Source organism: Vigna unguiculata, chromosome 5 (genome assembly GCF_004118075.2).
Source record: "Vigna unguiculata cultivar IT97K-499-35 chromosome 5, ASM411807v1, whole genome shotgun sequence".
In the NCBI taxonomy this organism is placed as follows: domain Eukaryota; kingdom Viridiplantae; phylum Streptophyta; class Magnoliopsida; order Fabales; family Fabaceae; genus Vigna; species Vigna unguiculata.
The window spans coordinates 13,159,771-13,182,822 of record NC_040283.1 but is presented as its reverse complement, the minus strand read 5'-3'; the positions used below and the strand labels follow the sequence as shown (position 1 = coordinate 13,182,822).

At 31.2% G+C, this 23,052-nt stretch overlaps 1 protein-coding gene across 3 annotated transcripts; it reads left to right on the top strand.

The window, feature by feature from the left end:
- Nucleotides 1-6,043: 6,043 nt before the first annotated feature.
- LOC114185440 (pentatricopeptide repeat-containing protein At5g65560-like) lies at nucleotides 6,044-11,027 on the top strand. 3 transcript variants are annotated; one of them, XM_028073160.1, is made up of 3 exons: nucleotides 6,044-9,164; nucleotides 10,028-10,108; nucleotides 10,557-11,027. In XM_028073160.1, exon 1 carries the CDS (start codon nucleotides 6,270-6,272, stop codon nucleotides 8,958-8,960), a length of 2,691 nt encoding a protein of 896 aa, XP_027928961.1. In that variant the 5' UTR covers nucleotides 6,044-6,269; the 3' UTR covers nucleotides 8,961-9,164; nucleotides 10,028-10,108; nucleotides 10,557-11,027. The 3 variants fall into 3 exon arrangements, with proteins under 3 accessions (XP_027928961.1, XP_027928962.1, XP_027928963.1); XM_028073161.1 differs by having other exon boundaries at nucleotides 10,554-11,027; XM_028073162.1 differs by having other exon boundaries at nucleotides 10,535-11,027.
- Nucleotides 11,028-23,052: the final 12,025 nt, after the last annotated feature.

Genomic DNA, 23,052 nt, shown 5'->3' with positions numbered 1-23,052 from the left:
AAATTCAGACTATATTAATTTCATTTTGATAACTGAGTGGGTTATGTATTTTGTATAGACAAAGCAGATATGAGAACTAATGTGAAACTCCATGTCCATTATCTAATGACTTTGAAGTTATACAGTTTCAGATACAAAGAAAAAGGATGATACCTGATAAAAGGAACAACTGCAGCATTGTATGAATTGTTGCATGAGCTAATTGCCTCAGAAATGGTTGACATAGTAATTCGAACTAAAAACTATGTCCTCATTTATTGCGAGACTAACCATGGTAAACACGTATTCATGTTCAATAAAGAATGCATTTATGTACTGAACTCTTTTTCTTTTTACACTACCGCCACCTCCATTTAATGATTTCTTTCACCAACACAGTAATAAATTGAAATGAAACATAACCATATACACCAATTAATGAGCGTGAAACGTATTTACCTTGCATAAACGCAGTATTTGTTTTTTCACATTTTATCAACTATTAAAATACAGGTTATAAGTATTGTTCCATTTTGTTTTCTAAATCCACTTAATCACTTCAATCCATCCTATTTATTGGAAACTAATCTACTTTCTATATGGAACATTTATTGTTTCAACAAGACGTGATCGAAAATGAAGGTTTACCATTATGTAAACTGATTCTATTAGTCGTTAGCTGAATTAACAAAATTGTTTAATATAGATACCCATACTACATCCATTTAAATAAAACGTTGGCATACATACCAAAATACAAGTGCCAACCAAAAAAATATGTCCTTGTGCGTAAACAGCACCAAAATATTACCACAGCATACACAAATTTAACATTCCAGTTAAATATTACAGCAACACACTAGATAACTTCTAACTTCTAACTTTATCCTATCACCAGCGCATAACTTATTTTCCGTGACAAATCTCCTCCATCCACACCCCAGATAGCATTCAGTGCGCGCCCTCTGAGCCCATCTAATTGAACACTGCCAGTACATTCCATTACCATTTGATAATAGGCATTCCTTCTTAGATGTCGAAAATGCATTGGCAACGAATGAAGCATTCAGATACTGAAATAGGAATTAAAAAGATTGTAAGTAACTACAAAGTTTTATAGAAATCAAATAAATTTACTGTAATAAATAAAACTAAGTCATACCAGTGACGATGCACCAACATCATAAGCAGTCAAACATTTTATTAAGCAATTGTCACTATCATCTTCTGGAACATCTTCAAGGTTTTTTGCAGTACCAGAACAAGATGCTGCATTTGGAGTATAGGCAATCTCGATTCCTTCCACTGAAAATAACTTAATTAAGAAAACATTGAGTGATACATAAATCATATGCAAGTAGACTTCATCCTTCAGATTATAGTATTTGAACATTTTCCGAATCGGACCACGAAAAATCGTGGTTGCATTTGGGGTCACATGAAACTTAAACTTGAAAGTTTTAGAATTCGGATCAACAAACTCCATCTCCTGGTCAAAAACTGTTTTCTTTTCCCAGAATAGGTGGAAATAAGGATCCAAGCTAATTGTAGGCTGCATTCCGAAAATCATACAATATTAGACTAAAATATGAAACAGTTATTTTTACACAAAACAAGAATGATAAATGCTACAGATTTACCTCTTTGGGAGTTAACAGAATCCTGAAAGAAGACAAGAACCTAGACCACACCAAATCTTCTTCTGCAATGTAACTATCAGCTATACCTCGGTATTCTATTTCAGTCCATTGTAAGTCGAAAATCCTCATGCGAAAATATCGATCACCACAAAATACAGTGCAGACATAATGCAAGTCTCTCAGATCATAAAATTCTTCGAAATAAGGTGGTATTCGAAAAATTCCCTTTCTTATCAGATCTTCCTCAAACTCTAAGTTCATAACATTACCCATTGGGTCAGTAAAATAATTGGTCCCAAGAGTAAGTTTGTTTCCCCATTCCAGCATAAAACCATCTTCAAAATCCCCAAACCCCTGCAACGTAATATATGCCAGGAAACGACAATAAAAGACATGCATGTAAGACAAAATAACAAATAATACATGAATAATATTCCAAACATCAATACAAACAAAATACAAGTACCGATTACAAAATAAAAGCTGGTGAAAAAGGTATATAGTATAATATCGCAAAATAAACTGCAAAAGTAAAATACTACTTACATCACCTGGATACAGCAAGCAGATGGAGTTTTGGAACAGATTTTTGAAGCTGTATTTACCCGAGAAAGACATCTTCTCCCACACCCACACAGCGAACCAGAGAAGCCAAGAACTGTGACTGAACTCAGAATGCAAGCAAACGTAAAGTCTAATGTTGTTCCTTCAAAAAACTGAATAAAATAAAATATACGTTTTCGGAAACATTTGATATATTAATCGCCTCCTTAAAATACAATTATATTATTTAAAACGAAAAGAAAATACTTTTATTGATTTTTAATACTTATTAATGCAAAACTATTATTTGAAGATGAAATTTATTATCCATAATTATATTAGGTTCCTTAATATATTTTTAAAAAGTAGGCAAAATGCAAAATATATGATAAGTTGAAATATACGCATTACCAATATTTCTTTCACTATACTTTTGTAATTACTATTATTTATTTTTATTATTTAAAAATTATTACTTATTCGATTAATAACAAAATTATTATTTTCTATCTCTAGATCTAAAATAAACCTTTTAAAAAAATTACAATTTTACGTACTATTTATCATTCAATGTTGTCTGTTGTCTTGAAATCCAAATATATATAGGAATCAAAATATCTAAATCTCTATATAACCAAATTTAAATTACATATTTTAAAACATAAATACGAAACTTAAAATCCCTTTGACGTATATATTTCATATATATTACTTTTGTCAACTATAATATTTTGTAACAATATTTATTGAAAAAAAAATACCCATCTACTTAAAAATTAATATTTTATTCTATCAAAAATACAACATTAAAAGAAAAAAAATCAGAAAGCACCACCCGTGCGTACGCACGGGTATAGCACTAGTTAAAGATAAAGGAATATCATTCATTCAAGTAATTATTCAAGATAGCCAACGACAATTACAACCCATAAAACCAACTACAATCATTACAATAAGAACACTTATCACAACTAATGACAAATGCATCCGTTTCTTCCAAACACTCAATGCATTTTCAATATAAGCAATCTTCTGCCTTTGCCTAGCGATAATGGCATCTCGCTCATCAGCACCCTCTTCGTAACACCACTTGAAAAAGTTGCATCCCAACACATCTTCACCACATCTCTACAACACAAAAAAACCATGAAGATGAAAGTGAAAGACTGAAAGTGAAAGAAACACCCAAAGCCGAACACTGGGAAACAAACCTTAAAGTACGCACAGCCCCAAAATTGTTTACCCAAGTTCTTTGTAGTTCTAGCTGTGCGCACCACTTCAATGTCTCCGCAATCGCAAATTGGGGGTGAGCCTGAAACCCTAGAACCACCATGGCAGAAATTGCAAGTTCGGTAAACCCAGCTATTGTAAGAAGATGAAGATGCCTCACGAGACATTCGTTTTTAGCTGAACTTTAATGGAACCCTAAACCACAATGAACACAAACCCTAAATTTCAATTTAAAATCTGGGCTATGACAGTGCAAACGAACATGTCACTGAATAGTATCCACGTCACACAAAATCATCACGCTGACATTGTTCCGTTAACAATTTAGACGGAGCTAACAAAAATGAGTTGATTGAAAACAAATTACGAAAGGTAAGACCAAACTGAAAATATTTTCAAAAATAGGACCAAAGTGAAAAAAGTCGTCCAAAACTAGGACCATAAAACCATTTAAGCAAAAAAACTAACAAAGAAAATATTGAGAAACTTGATAAACATGAGCTTTGTGACAAACTTATGATTCTAATTTCTAATAGGATTTTAAGTTAATTGATTTTTTTTATCGCATTTTAAGTTAATTAAGTTAATTAAATACTATGAAAATACAAATATCATACAAAGTAACCTAAACATGACTAAAGTAGTAGAAGAAAGAAGCAAAATAACAATAAATAAGGAACCAAAATAAAGAATGAATTCATAAAACATTTAAGAAAAATAAATACGAACTTATGTTAGAGTGTTATCAACGCTATTAGTCATATAAATACATGTAAAACAATAATAAATCGCGACTTCGGTTTCTACTATTTTGGATTCTTTTTATCCATTGGGATTTCAACATTGTCAATTATTACCAATATCTAATCACCATGTTATTTAACTTCCTCATCGGTCAAATATTATTAGTTATTTATATGTAGTTTAGTAAACTACTAAAGTCAAAATTGTGATTTGACTTTGAATTTTCAATTCATTGTTAAGATAAGTACAACAACACCAAATTGTTTCCATCACACATTTTTTTTTTATAAAAGTTAGGCACAAAAATAAAATGTTTTCTTTAATTCAAATTAGGCATCAAGTAAGTATAGAAGCATCCATAAAAATATTTGAACAATAAATTACCTTAGAATAATAAAATAACTAATTGGTACATGGACTTGAGCAATGCATCTTTTGTGTGAATTGTCTTTTGAGGAATGTATTTGGTCATGTTAAAACCAAAGGATCAAATAGCTTTAACCTAACAACTTTTTCTTTTCTTTTCTATGATAACAAACACCCATGAATAAGTTATATTTTTACCTTTCATACAATACTTATTTTATTATTTAAAGTTACGAGATATTCCTTTTAAGTAGATTATATAAGCAATTTATATAACTTTTACGTAGCTTCTCGTCCTTAAACTTATGATAAATTTAATTTGTATCTTATATTTTAAGTTAATCTTTTCGAAACTCATTCAATATCATATAGTAAGATATAATGATAAAATAAAAATAAGATAAATATTAACATAAGTGATAGAAGTGTTTGTATAATTATGATAGTAACAAAAAAGAGGACATACATAATAACACTAACTTTTGTTGTGATGATATATTGATACTTGAATATAAATCATAAGAATTATGATAATAAAAATGAGATAATAACGAAAGTACTAGAAATAGATGATTGTTAAGTGGCGTGAGAATATGATAAAAATCATACTTTTTATTTTATTTTTTAGTCAACTTAATATAAGAAAATAAATACACTATATTGATATGATATGGTACAAGAAATAGGATAGAAAAATTATTTCCTCTTAGGGTATAAAAATTATTAGAAGTTAAAAGGATAAAAAAACTCATTTAAAATTCTTCTTCAATAGCAAATAAAATATCATTATTTTATTATACAATTTTTTCATATAAATTTGTCAACGAGTTTATTTTCTTTTCTAAGTAGATAATTAACAATTTTTTTTTCTCCAAATTATGACTTAAAAAGTGGATCTTTTAAGAGTGGTAGTTTGTAATCTATTACAAAGATTGTGTTAAAAGTATTTATCATTAAAAAGTATATTAAAAAAATATTTAAAAATTGTAAGTTCTTTTCTTTCTGTTTAAGTAAAAATAAAAATAAAGTTCAATTTGTGACGAAGTAATAGTAGGATGGACCAAAAAGGTGAGAGTGTCCTGTTTTATCACCATTACTCAATCACATTAATAATTTACCTCTCTTAGAATACCAAATTCTCAATAGGTACAATAATCTACGTTATTTAGATAAAAGTTTAATGCTATTAAAAAAAGAGAAAAAATGTGCTATTTCGGAAAACAAATTACAATTTTTGTTTTATTTTACAGTTCTTTTATATGAATTCCTCAACGGATTTTTTTTTTCAAAGTAGACAATAAAACTTTCTTTGTCAAATTATGATTTAAAAGTGGGATCTTAATATTGGTGATTTGTAATCAATTACAGAGAGTGTCATACAAAATATTGATCATTAAAATATGATAGCTTAATAGTTTTTATATTTAAGAATAAGATGCTTCAAAACATATTTTCATAATCTGCTAATAATTTTATAAATATTTATTCTCATTTTATATGCTTTTGAGAACCAAAAGAAAGTACCATGAAACAAACCTTAGACGATTTAGATTAAGAAAGTGAAAACATAGAAAAACCAGAAACCTATGATATGAAAACCTTGGCCCAAATCACAAACCACCATCCCGCCTCCTCTTGTTTTTGTTCCTCCTTGCAACCCTTTTGAATGTTTGATTCCTCACCACCATCTTCATTCATCTCCATCCATTGGAGCTTCTAAAAGGGTTCATTCATGGATCTCTTACCCCCACTTTTCCATGCTCCAAGATGAGATTTTTGGCCTCCCTCACCATTCCCAGAGAAACCCTTTTGCTCCTCAACCTCACCAGACCCTTATCCACCCTGCACCCTCCCCCACCGGATCTCCCATCCCACCTCTTCACCCTACTCTCCCACCCCAACTGGCACCACCACCCTTCCCTCCCCCACTTGCTCCCTTTCATCACCCCCTTCCATGTCTCAACCCTCCTCCACCTCAAACCCTCCCCACAAACCGCATTGCAATTCTTCAATTGGGTCGCCACCAAACCCGGTTACAAGCACACCCCTTCTGCCTATGGTTCCCTGCTCAATCTCCTGGTGCCCCACGGGTTCCTCCGGGCCGCCGAGACCGCCCGGATTTCGATGGTCAAGGCGGCTGGATCGCCGGATGACGCCAGGTTTGTGCTGGCCTTTTTGAGGGGGATGAACATGAATTGTGATGAGAAGTTTAGGTTTAAGCTCAGTGTCAAGTGTTATAATTTGATGCTGATGCTGTTGTCAAGGTTTGAATTGGTTGATGAAATGAAGGGGCTGTATGTTGAGATGTTGGGTGACACGGTTTTGCCAAATATGTATACTTTCAATACAATGGTTAATGGGTATTGTAAGTTGGGGAATTTGAGTGAGGCTGGTGTTTACGTGAGTGAGATTGTGGAGGCGGGTTTTGCGCTGGATACGTTTACTTATACTTCATTGATTTTGGGGCATTGTAGGAGTAGGAATGTGGATGGTGCTTGCTGTGTCTTTGGGCTAATGTGGCGAAAGGGGTGTCCGAGGAATGAGGTTTCGTATACGAATCTTATTCACGGGCTTTGTGAAACAGGAAGAATTGGAGAGGCACTGAAGTTGTTCTTGCTGATGGAGGAGGACAATTGCTCTCCCACTGTGAGAACGTTTACGGTTCTGATTTGTGCTTTGTGTGAGTCAGGCAGGAAATTGGAGGCCATGAATCTTTTTAGAGAAATGAGTGGGAGAGGTTGTGAGCCTAATGCTCATACTTATACCGTCTTAATTGATAGTTCTTGTAAGGAGAGGAACTTTGATGAAGCTAGGAAGCTGTTAGATCAGATGCTGGAAAAAGGTTTGGTTCCTGGTGTGGTCACTTACAATGCGTTAATTGATGGGTACTGTAAAGTGGGAAAAAATTCAGAGGCATTGGAAATTTTGGGGTTGATGGAATCGAATAGTTGCAGCCCAAATTCTCAAACGTACAATGAGTTGATTTGTGGGTTTTGTAAAGTGAAAGATGTGCATCGAGCAATGTCATTGCTTAATAAAATGTTTGAGCGTAACCTATCTCCTACCCTTATTACATATAATTCGCTAATCTATGGGCAGTGTAGAGCAGGTCATTTGGATAGTGCTTTTAGATTGCTTAATTTGGTCAAGGAAAATGGTCTTGTCCCTGATCAGTGGACGTACAGTATACTTATAGATACACTATGCAAAAGAGGGAGAGTGGAAGAAGCTTGTGAACTCTTCAATTCCTCCCAGGAAAGAGATATTAAAGCAAATGAAGTAATGTATACTGCTCTGATTGATGGATACTGCAAAGTTGGGAAGATTGATGAAGCACACTCTTTGTTCAAAAGAATGGTCGATGAGGAATGTCCTCCAAACTCAATCACTTTCAATGTCTTAATAGACAACTTGTGTACTCAGAAAAAAGTGCAGGAAGCTTTATTGCTTGTAGATGACATGATTAAGATGAATCTGAAGCCCACAGTTGAAACATATACAAATCTTATCGTAGAAATGTTGAAAGATGGCGACATCGACTATGCTAATAAGACTCTTAACCAAATGATATCCTCAGGTTGTCAGCCTGATGTATTTACGTACACTACATTTGTGCATGCATACTGTAGTCAAGGAAGATTAGAAGAAGCTGAAAATGTGATGGCTAAGATGAAGGAAGAAGGAATTATTCCTGATTCTTTGGCTTACACATTTTTAATTGATGGATATGGGTGCATGCAATTGCTTGATTGCTCATTTGATGTTCTCAAGCGAATGTTTGATGCTGGCTGTGAGCCTTCTCATCATACATATGCATTTCTTTTAAAACATCTAGTGAAGGAAACGCAAACGATAAAAGATGGTTGCATTATCGAAGGTTCATTTGCTCCAGGTTTTGTTTCAAATGATTTAATTAATGTCTGGAAGACACTTGATTTTGATATATTATCTCTACTGTTTAAGAAGATGGTTGAACATGGTTGCAAACCTAATGTTAATACCTACAGCAAAGTTATTACCGGACTTTGCAGGGTGGGGAGGGTGAATGTTGCTCTGAAGTTGTTGAATGACTTAGAAGAAGCTGGAATGTCTCCCAGTGAGGTTATTTATAACGAACTCCTTAGATGTTGCTGCGAGTTGAAATTATATGAGGAGGCATTGAGTTTGCTATATGACATGGATGAGAATGGCCATTTGGCACATTTGGAATCCTACAAGCTGCTTATTTGTGGGCTTTGTGATGAAGGCAAAAGAGCAATGGCTGAATCAGTATTTCATACTTTGCTTTGTTGTCAGTATAATTATGATGAAGTAGCATGGAAAGTTCTTATGGATGGCCTACTTAAGAATGGCTATAATGATGAATGCTCAATGTTTCTGAAAAGTATGGAGAAGAAGGGTTGTCAATTGCATCCTCAGACGTATGCAATGTTGATTCAGGGACTTGATGGAACATAAGATTATGACCATTGCCATTTTTTCTTCTGCTGGTCTAAGTGCATCAGGGATATCAAATTGTTTGTGGGATGAGAATATATCATTGACACTGAAAATTCAAGTTTTCACAAATGGAACATTGGCTTCCTGGAATGCACCGGCTTTGGTTGCTTCTACAGCTAGTTGTTTCTGTGTCATTACAGAAAGAAATTTGAACATCAGGATGTAAGTCAGGTTTCACTTTCTTAAATTGTTTATTATTTTCTTAATCTTTTAATGTTTATCCCATTTAAATTTTGTCTTCTTTTTACTGCTTATTTGTTGTTTGGAGCTGTTAGTCTTCAAATCACTTTTATAGCATCTCTTTCAACCTTGAAAATTTTTGAAGTTAGAACATTGTCCTGTGTCTCTTCAATTACTGGTTTGGTCTGGTGAAAAGGTAAAGAAACACTGGACTATATTCGTATTATTTGAAAGCATAATTTAGAAATTTTATCATCACGATTAGGAAAATCAATTTGCCATAGTTGTTTTTATTGCAAGGTCTTTTAGTTAACGCTTATATTTAACAAAATATCAGTAAAAGTAAAATTTGGCAGTCACGTGTCTGATCTGAGTCTAATTTTGATTTGACTAACCATTACTGGAAATCAATTTAGTTAAATAGAGTATGTGTTGTTAGAACTGCAAATCAAGAAGCACGGAATGTGATGATTACTGATTTATATTTAAAAGATTGATATTTAGTGCTGTGGCTCGTAAAAGTTGAATGGACCATGTGCATTGTTTCTATATATTTGCAAAGATCATGTAGTGTTGTGATGCGAGTTAAGCTGTAAATTCAAAATTAGATATATAATATAGAAGAGAAAGTTACTGGATAATGTGAACTTGGTCAAATACAAGTCTCAATGTTTGCTTTTTCCTCCATTATGTGCTGTGTATGATTTTCTCTCATAAGAATACATTAATATTTGTCATTGATTTAATTTAAGCATAAATATATAATATAAAGCTCTTCTTATAGCAGTTTAATGATCATAGTTTACCTTAGTGCCCATTAGTTGACACTCACGTCATAATTTCAGGAGCAACAAGATATATAACAGGGACAATGTGCAGCCAGAGCATGTGGATTTGTCTCTGAAGTGCAAGCTGCTAGAGCAGATGTGAGTGTAGCATCATTTTTCATATTGAATACTTTATTGTATGTTTTAATGGTTGTTTTATTCTTGAACTCAAAATCAAAATTTGATTTACAAAAGGCATTTAGTTGTTGGGAAGTTAAGCAATCCAACCGTTTTACAAATGTGGACAATTTCTATGATGGTGTGTTATGGATTATGGAATTTATTTGAGACAAATAACATTAGAAGCTAATAATACCACTTAGTAATAAAACAACTTAGTGTAGTGTAGGTCCTTCCTGACTCAGGCAGTAGTGAACAATTTTTGCTTATTTGATATGCAGTTTTGGTATTATATAGGTGAAATATTAACTTTCCTGCGCCGCATATAGAATTTATATGTACTTTCTGTATTCTTCATTTTTTTTTACGAGCAACTTTTCTTATTCTTCATGGTTAATAATGCAGTTTTCAATTTTGAGTGTAGCAGGCTGAGGCGGCATGGATCTGACAAACAAGGTTAGGCATAAGATTAACATACTGATGTTGGTTAACATCACTCGGCAGACATAAGGTGAAGAAGTTATTCATTAAACACAATACCATAACCTTCAAAACAATTCTTTCATTTTTTTTATATACTAAAACCATCATAAGAGAACCAAATACATATACTTTTTTTACCAAGAGGCATGATATGGTGACAATTAGTCACACAGATTTTGCAGAGTTTCTTTAATGCATCTTTGAAAACAGAGATTAGTGTCCAAGTAGCAATCCTGCAGGGATTAGATGATATCAAGTAGTTGTAATAGAATTGATTCTGTAAATTCCATTTGTTAAAGTTATTAGATGTGATCTTTTTAGATCATTCAAGTTTGTTTTCGATCAATTATCCATGCCAATGTATGAAACATTAAGTTGGATCATCATTTTAAGAAATCCACACACACTGCTTACATTTGTTGTGAATGATTTCAGTTATTTGTAAATTATTTGAATATAAATCTCGTCCAATGATCGATTAATCTGTCAATTTAAACTAATGCTAGCCATTTTAAATAAGTGGAGGGTAATTTTTTGGACTTGACATCAATGATTAGTGAACAATTCATGCTATGCCTGCATTATTTAGAGTTTTAATCTTATTTATGTGGACAATTCATCATGTTATATTTAGAGTTTAACTTTTATTTATACACTTGCGCATAAATTATATTTTTTTTTGCCCTTTTTAAGACTGATTTCAATTTTCCTATCTTTTAGAGTCATTTAAGTTTTCAAAGTTTTGAAGCAAATTTGGCTTTCTGTCTATTTCACCAGAAACTTTTACATACTCACTTTGTACATACTGTTTTTTAATTTGAATCTATAAAATTACATTTACTGACTAAAACATTAAGCTCCACATTCAACATTTAACATTCTCTTTAAATTATACAAAAGTTCCTAAAAGAAATTTTCTAACCATTTTAAGATTAGTAAATACGTCACCACCCTCAAAATATTAAGAATAAAAATAATTGAGTTTTAAAGAAAAAGAAAATCCGTAAACATATCAACCTTGCTCAAATTTAAAAATAGAAAAAAACGTATAACTGGTTGGACAATCAATAGTTCATTTTATAAATAACAAATAAAGACTCTTTACTTTATTACTAATCTTAATCCCTTTAAGGTTATATAACCAATGGCATTTTCTTCCTTTAGATAAAGATGTTTAATTTTATTTTAATTAACAGAATCGGTCACAATAGCTTGATGTAATTTTTCATGTTTAACTTGTTAATCAATATTTACAGATAAAAATGGTATAATAATGACTCTTGGCATGTTTGGATGTACAGTGTAGTAGACACAAAACCACCTCAAAAAAGTAAAAATTTGGAAGTAGAAAAATTAGGTGTCTCTTCAACAGTCCGCAAAACAAAGTAAAATAAATTCAAACGTCTAACTTATTTAATCTACCTAAACTTTTCTTATATAGAAACTCATCTTAGCTTATAAGATCATTGCAGATTTTCTTTCAAATCTTGGGAAAAGTACAAATTCAATGGTCATGAATGGTAACAACAATAAATTTATTAATCTCCCTAGACACTGCATGAATCTCACATGGAGATTATGAATTCTAAAGTAGATGAAATTGAACTATAAAAATTCATAGGATACCAAAGACACTTTTTGAAACAAGTACCAAACATTCTACTTAGAAACAACCATCGCGCATTCCTCACTCACAAAACTCCCAAACATTCAGCAAAATAGCATCTTCAAGCTGTAAAAGAAATTCAACTTCAAAAGATTATCATGTAAACTAGTATCGATTGCTGATAACAGAACAAGTAGTGGTAAATAAACCAAATCATTGTGCATTATAAATTCCTAATCTGACATACCCACCCAGAGAAGCACCAAAAGGCCATAAATCTTAACCAATTATTCTTGCATCACTACAGTCTGGTAGTGAAACTACTCTTACTACTTTTCAAGTTGGACATAAATTTTCTGAGATGAAACTTTCCATGCGGAAAAGAACATACAAGAAAATTTAAAGGCTATATCGTAAAATTGTTTTTATTAAGAAATGAATTGAACATGACTAACAAAGCATACCTACCATGCTAACCTCATATTTGTTGAAAACTAAGACCTATTTGGCTAAATTTTTCTAGAAGAGAAAAATAAGCACGATGTACTAAACTTCTCTATAATCTAAAATCATTTTATGCAGCCTTGGAGAAGTTAAATCAAACGAGCCTGAATAAAAGTTTGGTATATAATCTAATTTAAACATAGTTCACAAGTTCAATTCACTTTACTTTCATTTTTTGTTGTTGCCATTTATGCAGAAATTAGTCTGAACAAGAACCACTGCCAAGAGATAAGACGGAAGGGAATGAACAAAAGTGGAATAAATTATAACAAATCACAATAGAATAAATCCATCAGTTCATAGTTGAACATATGCTAAAATAAAACAAAAGAAAATTCTCTGATAAATAACTACTACCGCTATTTTAAAAGTTGTAAAATATTATCACAGGCCACACCTGAAAACCCAATGTTGAAAACAGATAGAGGAATCGACAATAGGTAAGGATTAAGCCAAAAAAAGAAGTAAAGTGAATACCTTTAGGCCTCTCCAGGACTGAGAATGGAGGCAATCGCAACACAGCTTCTTCCGTCTCAATCGGGTCGGATCTGAGTATCTGAAACCGAAGGAGAAAGGTTAATTAAGAATGAAGAAAGAATGAAAGTGTAGGCACAAAGAAATCAAGGAGAGATTACAGGGTCTTGAAGCACGGGCTTGGTGTCGTCCTTTGCTGGCTTGAAAGGGGGTTTGGGTTTGGGTGAATTGTTGTTGTTATTTGGTTTTGTTGAAGATTCTGAATTCTTGTTCATGCTTTCTTGTTACTGCACTGTTTAGGTTAGGGCGTTTTGTTTTGTTGCAGATGTACTCTTTCTCTAAAAACAAAAATTCCCAGGCTTTCAAACTATATTTGAGTTTATGATGTTTATAATATTTTTTTAAAATGAAACTTTGACCGTTTGTTTGTTTGAAGAAACCAACAGCACTGATATACTGTGCAAGAAAATTGAAAGAGAATGGGCGAAAACAGAAAACCCGAAACACACACAAATTGAAAAGGAAAAAAAAAACAAAAACTTTTAACTCGCATTTAAAATCGCAAAGAAATGCTATAAAGTTTAGACTGTAGGTAATAGTTAGTGATACTATGTACACATGTGATAATCTCCTCGACCCGACATCGTCTCCATTTGTGTATACTACGTTACGTTATTTCGGCCGAACTACACCAACAACAGTAAATAATGATTAAATTAAGGTAATAATTAAAGTACATTATCAAAATATTTAACAAATTATTCAAGTGGATCAGGTCAATATAGATAAAAATTCATAAATTATTATATGGTTAAATATGTTTTTATTTTCTTAACTTTTGGTACAAATTGAAATTAGTTTCTTTTTGAAATTTTAGTTTAACTTAGGTTTCTAAGTGTATAATTGTGTAAATGATGTTTCAAATGCATTTCATAATAGTTTGTTAGATAATATTGGAATAAAAATGTGTCAAATGGTGTAAACAAGTTAAATACTATTATGAAAGTTAACTAAAGTTTAACAAAATTTGGTTGAAAGAATTATATTCACACGATTCTAAAGTTAAAATATAAATTAAACCAAAATTTTGAAAAAAGATAAGTTTTATTTTTTACTAAAAGTTAAGAGATAAAAAAGATATTTAGTCTATTACTATAACATTTATTGTTATTTAATCTACATCACTGACTTTGGAATGTCTTCTCCAAATAAATCTTTTCGGTCAGGAATGAATGACATATAAATCTTGTGCATCTCAAAGGTCGAAAGACATTGTGAAGAATTGTTGGTGAAAATTTTGATAGACTATTTAATCCTGTAAGAAAAAAAAAGAAAATTTAATTATACTTTTAATCCTTATTTTCTTATGAAAGTCTCAAATCAGTCCCATAATTTTATAGTATTAATTTTGAGATCCTGATTTTAATTTAGTATAGTTACATTTTCAATGATATTTTTAAATCACGAACTAGACATAGGTAAATAAAAATCCTCAAAAGCTTTTAATTGAAAAATCCAAAACATTGAGCTATTGTAAGAGTTAGGAAAATGACATGTCATTTTTTTAAAAAAAACAAAGAGATGTCACTTTTATTATAGAGAAAAAAACCAAAAAAAATGCCAAATGTTATCTTTAAAGTTGAATTAAAAGCGTATAACATTTTCTCATCTGGTGGGCTAAAATCATTTTCCTAAAGATATTATATATTTTTTATTTTTATTTATATTGATAGAAATATCATATATTTAATTTTTTATTATTATTATTATTATCAAATATTATATTTTATTAGGTTTTACTTTTCTTCTTATGAGACAGTTCTCTTTTAATTGATTTCACCAAACACTTAATGTGTATTTTTTTTTTCTTTTCATGATTTATATATATCTAGCACAATGTACTCTTTTATTTTTCTCTCAACGTACATTTCTATGAAATAGTGACCTAACTTTTAGTATTGATTCACATACTTTTAATTAGGAAATAAAAGGAATAAAAAGAGAAAATAATAAAATCTAATAATTTGTTTTATCAATGCATGCATTCATGGATAAATTTCATTCTCCTCTACACTTTTTTTTTCGATTATATTTTTGTTTTTCACCTAAAGGTGTAAAGTAAAAACAAAATAATATGAAATGTTATGAAATAAAGCGAATAACAGAGAATAATAGATAATAGAGAAGAGAAGAAACAATAGAGAATACAGAATGAGAGAATAGGGAGCAACTCATCTATGTATTATTATTGATAGGAAAAGTCCTATTTATAGATACAATATTGTGTTTACTTTTTTTAATTGTGTTTACTTTTTAAGGTTGGTTGATGCGTACAATGGTTATATCTTTTATTTAGTTTCCTAATTACCAAAATTATATTGAAAATTTTGAAATGAAATTGGTGATGAAAATGAAAGCAATATTGTGATGTGAAAACAAACTCTATCATTCTCAACAAAAAAAATTATTATGAAGTAAAGCATAATAGGGAGAAGAGAGAAAAATAGACAATAGAAGAAAGAATAGAGAATGAGATAATAGGGAGCAACTCATCTGTGTATTATTATTGATAGGAAGAGTCCTATTTATAGATACAACATGTAATCCATAAAGGAAACAAATCAACTTAGTTAATACAAATATTTACATAAAGAGTAATGAATCATATGAGTATCAATCATATGAGTAAATGTATCAAATCAATGGACAATCATTAATTCATAACACTCCCCCTTGAGTGTTCATTGATAAAAGAATGTGCCTCGTTAAAACCTTATAAGGAAAAACCCTTTAGGATAAAAAAAACCTAGTGAAGGAAAAAGAGTACAACATTCTGTATTCTTTAATACAATATTGTTCATCACATATTCTATTTCTCCCCCTCATGTAAGCTTATATCATTAAGGTGACAGAGTCCGAACTTGTGAATCATTTGCTCAAAAGTTCTTCTTGGCAAAAACTTCATAAATAGACCTGCCATATTTTCACATGAATGCATTTTTTGATATCTATATCATACTTTCAATTGAACAATACACTATTGTCTTCATATATGGTTGTTGATTCCATCTTTGTCGGGGATAGTCACAAGTTTCTTGCACATGTTGAATTATAGACCTTAACCAAACATATTCACAACTTTCCTCGTAATTCTGTATGATTAGACGATGTTGCTACTATGGTTTGTTTCATATACCTTCATGAAACCATTGTGCTACCACATATGAACAAACATCTTGTTTGTGATCAACCATTGTGACATTGTGGGAATATGTAAAATAACATGCATATACATAACCCATTGGTCTGAATCTGAATCATTTGGATGGAATAAGCTCATATTCATAGTACCCTTAAAGTAACGAAGTATATGTTTTACTTCAAACCATTTTTTTCTTGTAGTTAAAGAATTATATCTTGCTTAACAAATTTATAGCAAATGCAATATTAGATCGAGTATAATTAGCAAGGTACATTAACGATTCTATGACACTAAGATATGGTGCTTCTGGACCAATAAGGATAAATGCATTTTTTGTACACATGAAGTTGTTTTCCTGGGGTTTGTAGTTAGCTCAAAAGGGGAAATAGTTGATGAGGAAAAAGTCAAAGCCATTAGGGACTGGCCCATCCCTAAGAATGCAAGTGAGGTACGAAGTTTTCATGGTTTGGCTAATTTCTATAGGAGGTTTGTCAAGGATTTTAGCACCATAGCATCTCCACTAAATGAACTTGTTAAGAAAGATATGGGGTTTAAATGGGGAAAGTGTAAGACCCATGGAAATTAATTAATAAATGCGGGTAGGGAGAGCCTTTATGGAATTAATTATTGATTGATATGACGTGGAAAAGTACTAGCTTAAATGGTTGAGAGTACTTTATTGTGTGAGAGGACTTGGATTCGAGTTCTATGTAGGCCAATTATGTGTTGTTTGAATTATTATTAATTTTTTATAATATGCATGAGCATGTTGAGTGATAACCTAATTATAGAATTATGTGAATTATCATGAAACATGAAATGGTTGAATGGTTGTGCATTGATTTGATGAGGAGCATGTTAAGGGTTTGAACCTTGGTGAACCCAAATTTAACTCTCTTTTTGCTAGAAATTGGTTGTGACTTGAATGTGAAAAGGCATAGAAAATCCTAGCAAGGCAGCCAAGAAGGGTTGAAAAACCACTAAATAATGGTCATTGAATAAAAATTAAACCATCATTAAGCTTAATTTCGTTTTAGCCCATTAACCTAGCATTAAGGCCCTTTAAAAGGCAAAATTTGAGTAAGAAGAAGGGTTTTGGAGAGGTTGTTTTCTGAGAGCTCTACGAATGCATTATCTAGGAGGCATGCATTATTATCTATGGTTGAAACTAAAATACTTGGTTTTGAAATGTTTAAGGAATTGTATATGGATGACCATGATTTTGGTGAAATCTATAAAAATTGTGAAAAATGAGCTTTTAAAGATTTTTTCAAGCATGATGCATTTCTTTTCAAAGGAACAAAGTTATGTGTGCCTAAAGGGTCAATGAGGGAATTATTTGTAAAAGAAGCTCGTGAAGGGGGCTTAATGGGACATTTTGGTGTTCAAAAGACCTTAGACATATTGTATGATCATTTCTTTTGGCCTCACATGAAACATGATGTGCACTCTTTTTGTAATAAATGTATCACTTGTAAGCGTGCTAAATCTAAGTCTATGCATCATGGGATGTTTATGCCCTTACCTGTTCCTAACTCTCCTTGGACCGATATTTCTATGGATTTTGTTTTGGGTCTCCCAAGGTCCAAAGGGGGAAAAAGATTTTGTTTTTGTTGTGGTTGATAGGTTCTCAAAGATGGTCCACTTTATTCCTTGCCACAAGAGCGATGATGCCAATCATGTGGCCAATTTAATTTTCAAAGAAGTGGTAAGATTACATGGCCTTCAACGGATCATTGTCTCAGATATGGATGTCAAATTTGATAGCTATTTTTGGAAGGTCTTGTGGGGTAAGTTAGGTACAAAGCTTCTCTTCTCTACAACTTGTCATCCTCAAACATATGGCCAGACATAAGTGGTAAATAGAACTCTTTCGCAACTCCTTAGATTTTTTGTAAACAAAAATTTGAAAACTTAAGAGGAGTGGTTACCTCATGTGGAGTTTGCTTATAATAGGGTAGTTCATTCTACTACTCAAATGTATCCTTTTGAGGTAGTATATGGTTTTAATCCTTTAACTCCATTAGATTTGTTACCTTTACCTGATATTGATTCTATGACTAACAAAGATGGACTTGCCAAAGCAACCTTTGTCAAGAACTTACATAAAGAGGTAAAGGCCCAAATAGAAAAGAAGATGGAGAAGTTAGCCTCTAAGGCTAACCAAGGGAGGAAGCAGATCAAGTTTGAACCTAGCGATTGGGTGTGGGTTCACTTTAGGAAGGAGAGATTTCCTTCTAAAAGGAAATCTAAACTTTTACCAAGAGGAGATGGACCATTTCAAGTTCTTAAAAGAATCAATGGCAATGCCTATGTTGTTGATCTACTTGAAGATTATGGGGTAAAATCTAGTTTCAATATTAATGACTTGTCTCCATTTGATGTAGGTTTGAAATTGAGGATAACTTCGATTCAAGAAGGAGGGAATGATAAAGGACTATCCCTAGATTCCATATAAGAAGAACTTGAAGATGAACCTTTACAATTCAAAGGACCTATGACAAGGGCAAAGAGCAAGAGATTGGAAAATCACGTATATTCAAAACTCTTGATACTACAAGCAACTGCAAGTGAAAATTCAAAGGATATGAAGATCATGGCTTGGAGCACTTTTGAAGGATAATTATTAGGAAATTAATTTATATTTTTAAACTTTGGGTTTTCTTTTAGAAAATAAGTTATGTTTTTGGGCTTTGGGCTTTCTTTTATAAATTAGTTTATGTTTTGGTTTCGGCCTTCTTGTAGGGTTCTTAGGTTTTCTTAAACTCATGTGCTTATATATAGAGGTACCAAAAACTATTGTAGACACTTTTTAGTCATATATTGAATTTGATTCCATTCAAGAGAGGATTCTCCTTGTTCTTTGCTTAGGCCTTTAGTTCTTATCAAAGATTAACATCTTTATGGTGAATCTTCACTTGACTTATCAATCTGCTAGATTGTGGCATCCTCCATCTCTGTCTTATTCTGCGTTCTTCTCTGATTTATTCGTGTCGTGCCTCTTTAGAATTCAAATTCATAAACGATCATACTTTTTCCTGGATAGGATTGTATCACTATGTTTTTGGGGCTGTACGATTTTTTTCTAAGATACAATGATACAATTGTATACAAATGTTATTATAGAAGTACACGGTGCACACCACTTAAGTCTATTTAGCTCAGTTCAATATTGCTTCTTCCATCACCTTAATGCCTCCACTTGGATCACACGCCATCGTTACTTAGCTTGGCAACTGCTCTTCTTTATCACTGGTTTATATACTCTTAACACTTCCATTATCTCTCATATATGGGCTATCATCAATATGCTTCCTTTGTTTCTTTTGAACATCACAATTACCTCTCTTACTTTGTAAGCTACATATAATGCAACTGAAAAATTATTGCACGTTGATCTCATATAATATATGAATAAGTCATGTTTTTTTTTACCTATTTTTACCTATTTTTACTATTTAGATTTCTATGATGATATCGAAAATTATTAATTATCATTGATAGGCATGGATTATGATAAATTTAAAACCCAGTTGAAAGAGCACAATAATCATATAAATGCTCTTAAAGGCAACTTGCGATACGATCGTCGGGTCATGAATACGCTCATGAAAGACATTAGAAAGGAGATTGAAACATTTCATTCTAAGCATTCCAAAGACATAGAAGCAAGCGTTGATGCAAGAAAATGAGGAATTGTTGTTGTCACTGTTGTCAGGTAAATTTATTTATTTATATTTAAAAAAAAATTAAAATTTTTTATTTATTCGCTTTAAATTTTTATGTTTTTTTTTCAGAGGTTGAACTAGTGAAAACGAAGAAAAAAATGCTGGAGATATATAAACAAATGCTAGATAAGGAAATGGAAAAAATGGATAAAACTTTCAAAGAGCTAAAGACTTATACAATGGAGACAAGAATGAAGTTGGGGCGAATAAAAGACAATTTATAAAAACTAGAAACTGGTGTGAAAACATTAAACATGGATAATTAAGATATGATTGGAGATTTATCTGAAAAGGTTGAAAACTTGAAGTAAGTATGTGATTTTTGCAATTAGTCCAGAGTTCTGACCTTTATATTTGATTTTCAAATTTATAGCTGCAATGTAACACAATTGTTGATCTGAAAGATGTGAGAAAATAAAAGAGAAGAGACGAGTGGAAGCAGAAACAGGAGAGCAAGCACGAGGGGTAAAGAGAGAAAAGATATACGGTATAATATTGAAAAGTTTTACTAGAATAAGGTACCATAGAGAGAATATATATAAGAGGATGAAAGAACAGAATAAAAACACAAAAGTTAAATATAACATATTCGGTTAGGTAAAATGTCAAATCGTTGCAGAAGTCTAAGCAATGAGCAGAAGATGAGCAGCTAAGCTATGTTATCAGTCCATGAATTATGATAAATTTAAAACCCAGCTGAAAGAGCACAATAATCATATAAATGCTCTTAAAGGCAACTTGCGATACGATAGTCGGGTCATGAATACGCTCATGAAAGATATTAGAGAGGAGATTGAAACATTTCATTCTAAGCATTCCAAAGACTTAGAGGGAAGCGTTTATGCAAGAGAATGAGGAAGTGTTGTTGTCACTGTTGTCAGGTAATTTTATTTATTTATATTTAAAAAAAAGAATTGAAATTTTTTATTTATTCACTTTAAATTTTTATGTTTTTTTTTCAGAGGTTGAACTATAAAGACCAGCAAGTATATTGAGACTAAAATCTTATGCAGGCTAGAAATTTTTTTTATGGTTTCTTAACTATAAAGACCAGCAAGTATATTGAGACTAAAATCTTATGAGGGCTTTTTTTGCTAGTCTTCAGCTTGTGTGATTCAAACGTAATGCTTGTATAGGGTGCTTTGGTCTCTAGAATTTGTTTTGATTGTCGATTCATGCATAAAGTGATCAAACAACTTTATTACTTTCTTTTCGTTTTGTTACACTTCCTTGTGTTGTGTGTGTATCTATATGTTTCTTCTTCCCTATTGATTTTGTTAGAGGCATATGGATAATACAGCCTTTGTTTGTTGTGCAGAAAACTGCTAGAAGTGGTCTTCATATCTTACTTGGAGATTTGTGCTTTAGCAGTGGTGGTTTTCTTCCGCTTTGTAAGTGCTCTGTGTCCCTTCCTTTTGCTCCCATTGTATTTTACTGAAGAAGTTTTATTCAAATTTTGTTATGTATTCTAACATGACACTTTGATGGAACAACATTTATAAGTCACAAAAAATGTGTTAGTTTTATTAGAATTGGTGGGTAGAGATAAAATGATTGAGTGATGCATTAACTTATGTTGTTATTGCCTTGACATATGAATTTGTTATTATATCTATCATTGGAATAGATTATTTAAATTTCTTTATTAATTTGTTCATGTTTCAGATAAATCACAAGTCAAGTGGATTGATGCCAACTCTAGTTGCTTCATATATAGATGGTTGTGAGATATTGATAATGAGTTTGAGTTAATGAGCCATGGAAGAGATTTTGAACTTTGTAATCGAATGGGTGTTGTTGCATTCTATTTGAAGAGACTGTCAAAATTGCCATCAACTCTATAGTGTTTTGGATTTGTTATTTTTTAATGTTAGTGATATTGTATGAGGACGTAATGACTTTATAATCATTTTCATTACCAAAAGATTAAATGATTTTATATGGACAATTATATGATTTTAATTTTTTTTAATGCTAAGAATTTAAATAATATATTATTTTTAATCTTTAATACTATTAAATTTATAATATTTTTATATTTTTATTATTTTATATATTATTTTACTTTTTTTAAAAATATTTATGTATTGGATGAAATAATTATTTTATTTTTAAAATATAAATTTAAAATTAAAATTTAAAATTTAAAATTAAAATTAAATTTATAAAAAGTTAAGTTTCATTAAAAATGGATTTAGAAATAAATCTAGATTCTTAATTGATCCAAATATTTAGATAAGGATATCTAACTTGATCCTAATATTTGGATATAGATTTTAAAATATCCAAATTGTTTTTTCAACAAAAAAGTGGATATGGATCAAAATCTGAACCATATATTTAGATTCAAATTGGATTTGGAGCGGATATCTAATTATCCAATCCATGCCCACCCTTAATTATATCTATTATTATTATCTTGTTCATTCCAAATAACACCGATACATATATTTTAATTTGTTTTTCTTATTTATTATTATAAATTTATCCATAACTCTTTAGTATGATAAATTAAAACTTCAATTTTTTTTTAAATAATAACATATGTTTTTATATTACGAATCGATTTTTAATCATTTGTATCTTAGAATACACGAACATAGTGTTTTAGAAGTGAAAGAAAATACATCGGTATAGTTTAATGTTTTTTAATGAGAAAAATATATTTTATTCTATTAGTTGTAGGGCTTACCCCTTCACCTATTACAAACCAACAACATAATTTAAAACTTTTATTATTCTTGAAAACCATCAATTTTTTTATTCTGCACCCGTCAATTTTCAAAATGGCCGTTTACCTGCACAAAAGTGACTTCTGCATTATTAATTCCGGAAAAGATTTTTCAAAATAAGATTTTTAGAGTTTTTGGAATAAAACTTTTTGAAATGAAATTTCTGGAATTGCGAAATATAGTTTGGAAGACAC

What these genes read in the sequence shown, in the direction of transcription:
- LOC114185440 (XM_028073160.1), top strand. Translation starts at nt 6,270, where the DNA reads ATGAGATTTTTGGCCTCCCTCACCATTCCCAGAGAAACCCTTTTGCTC.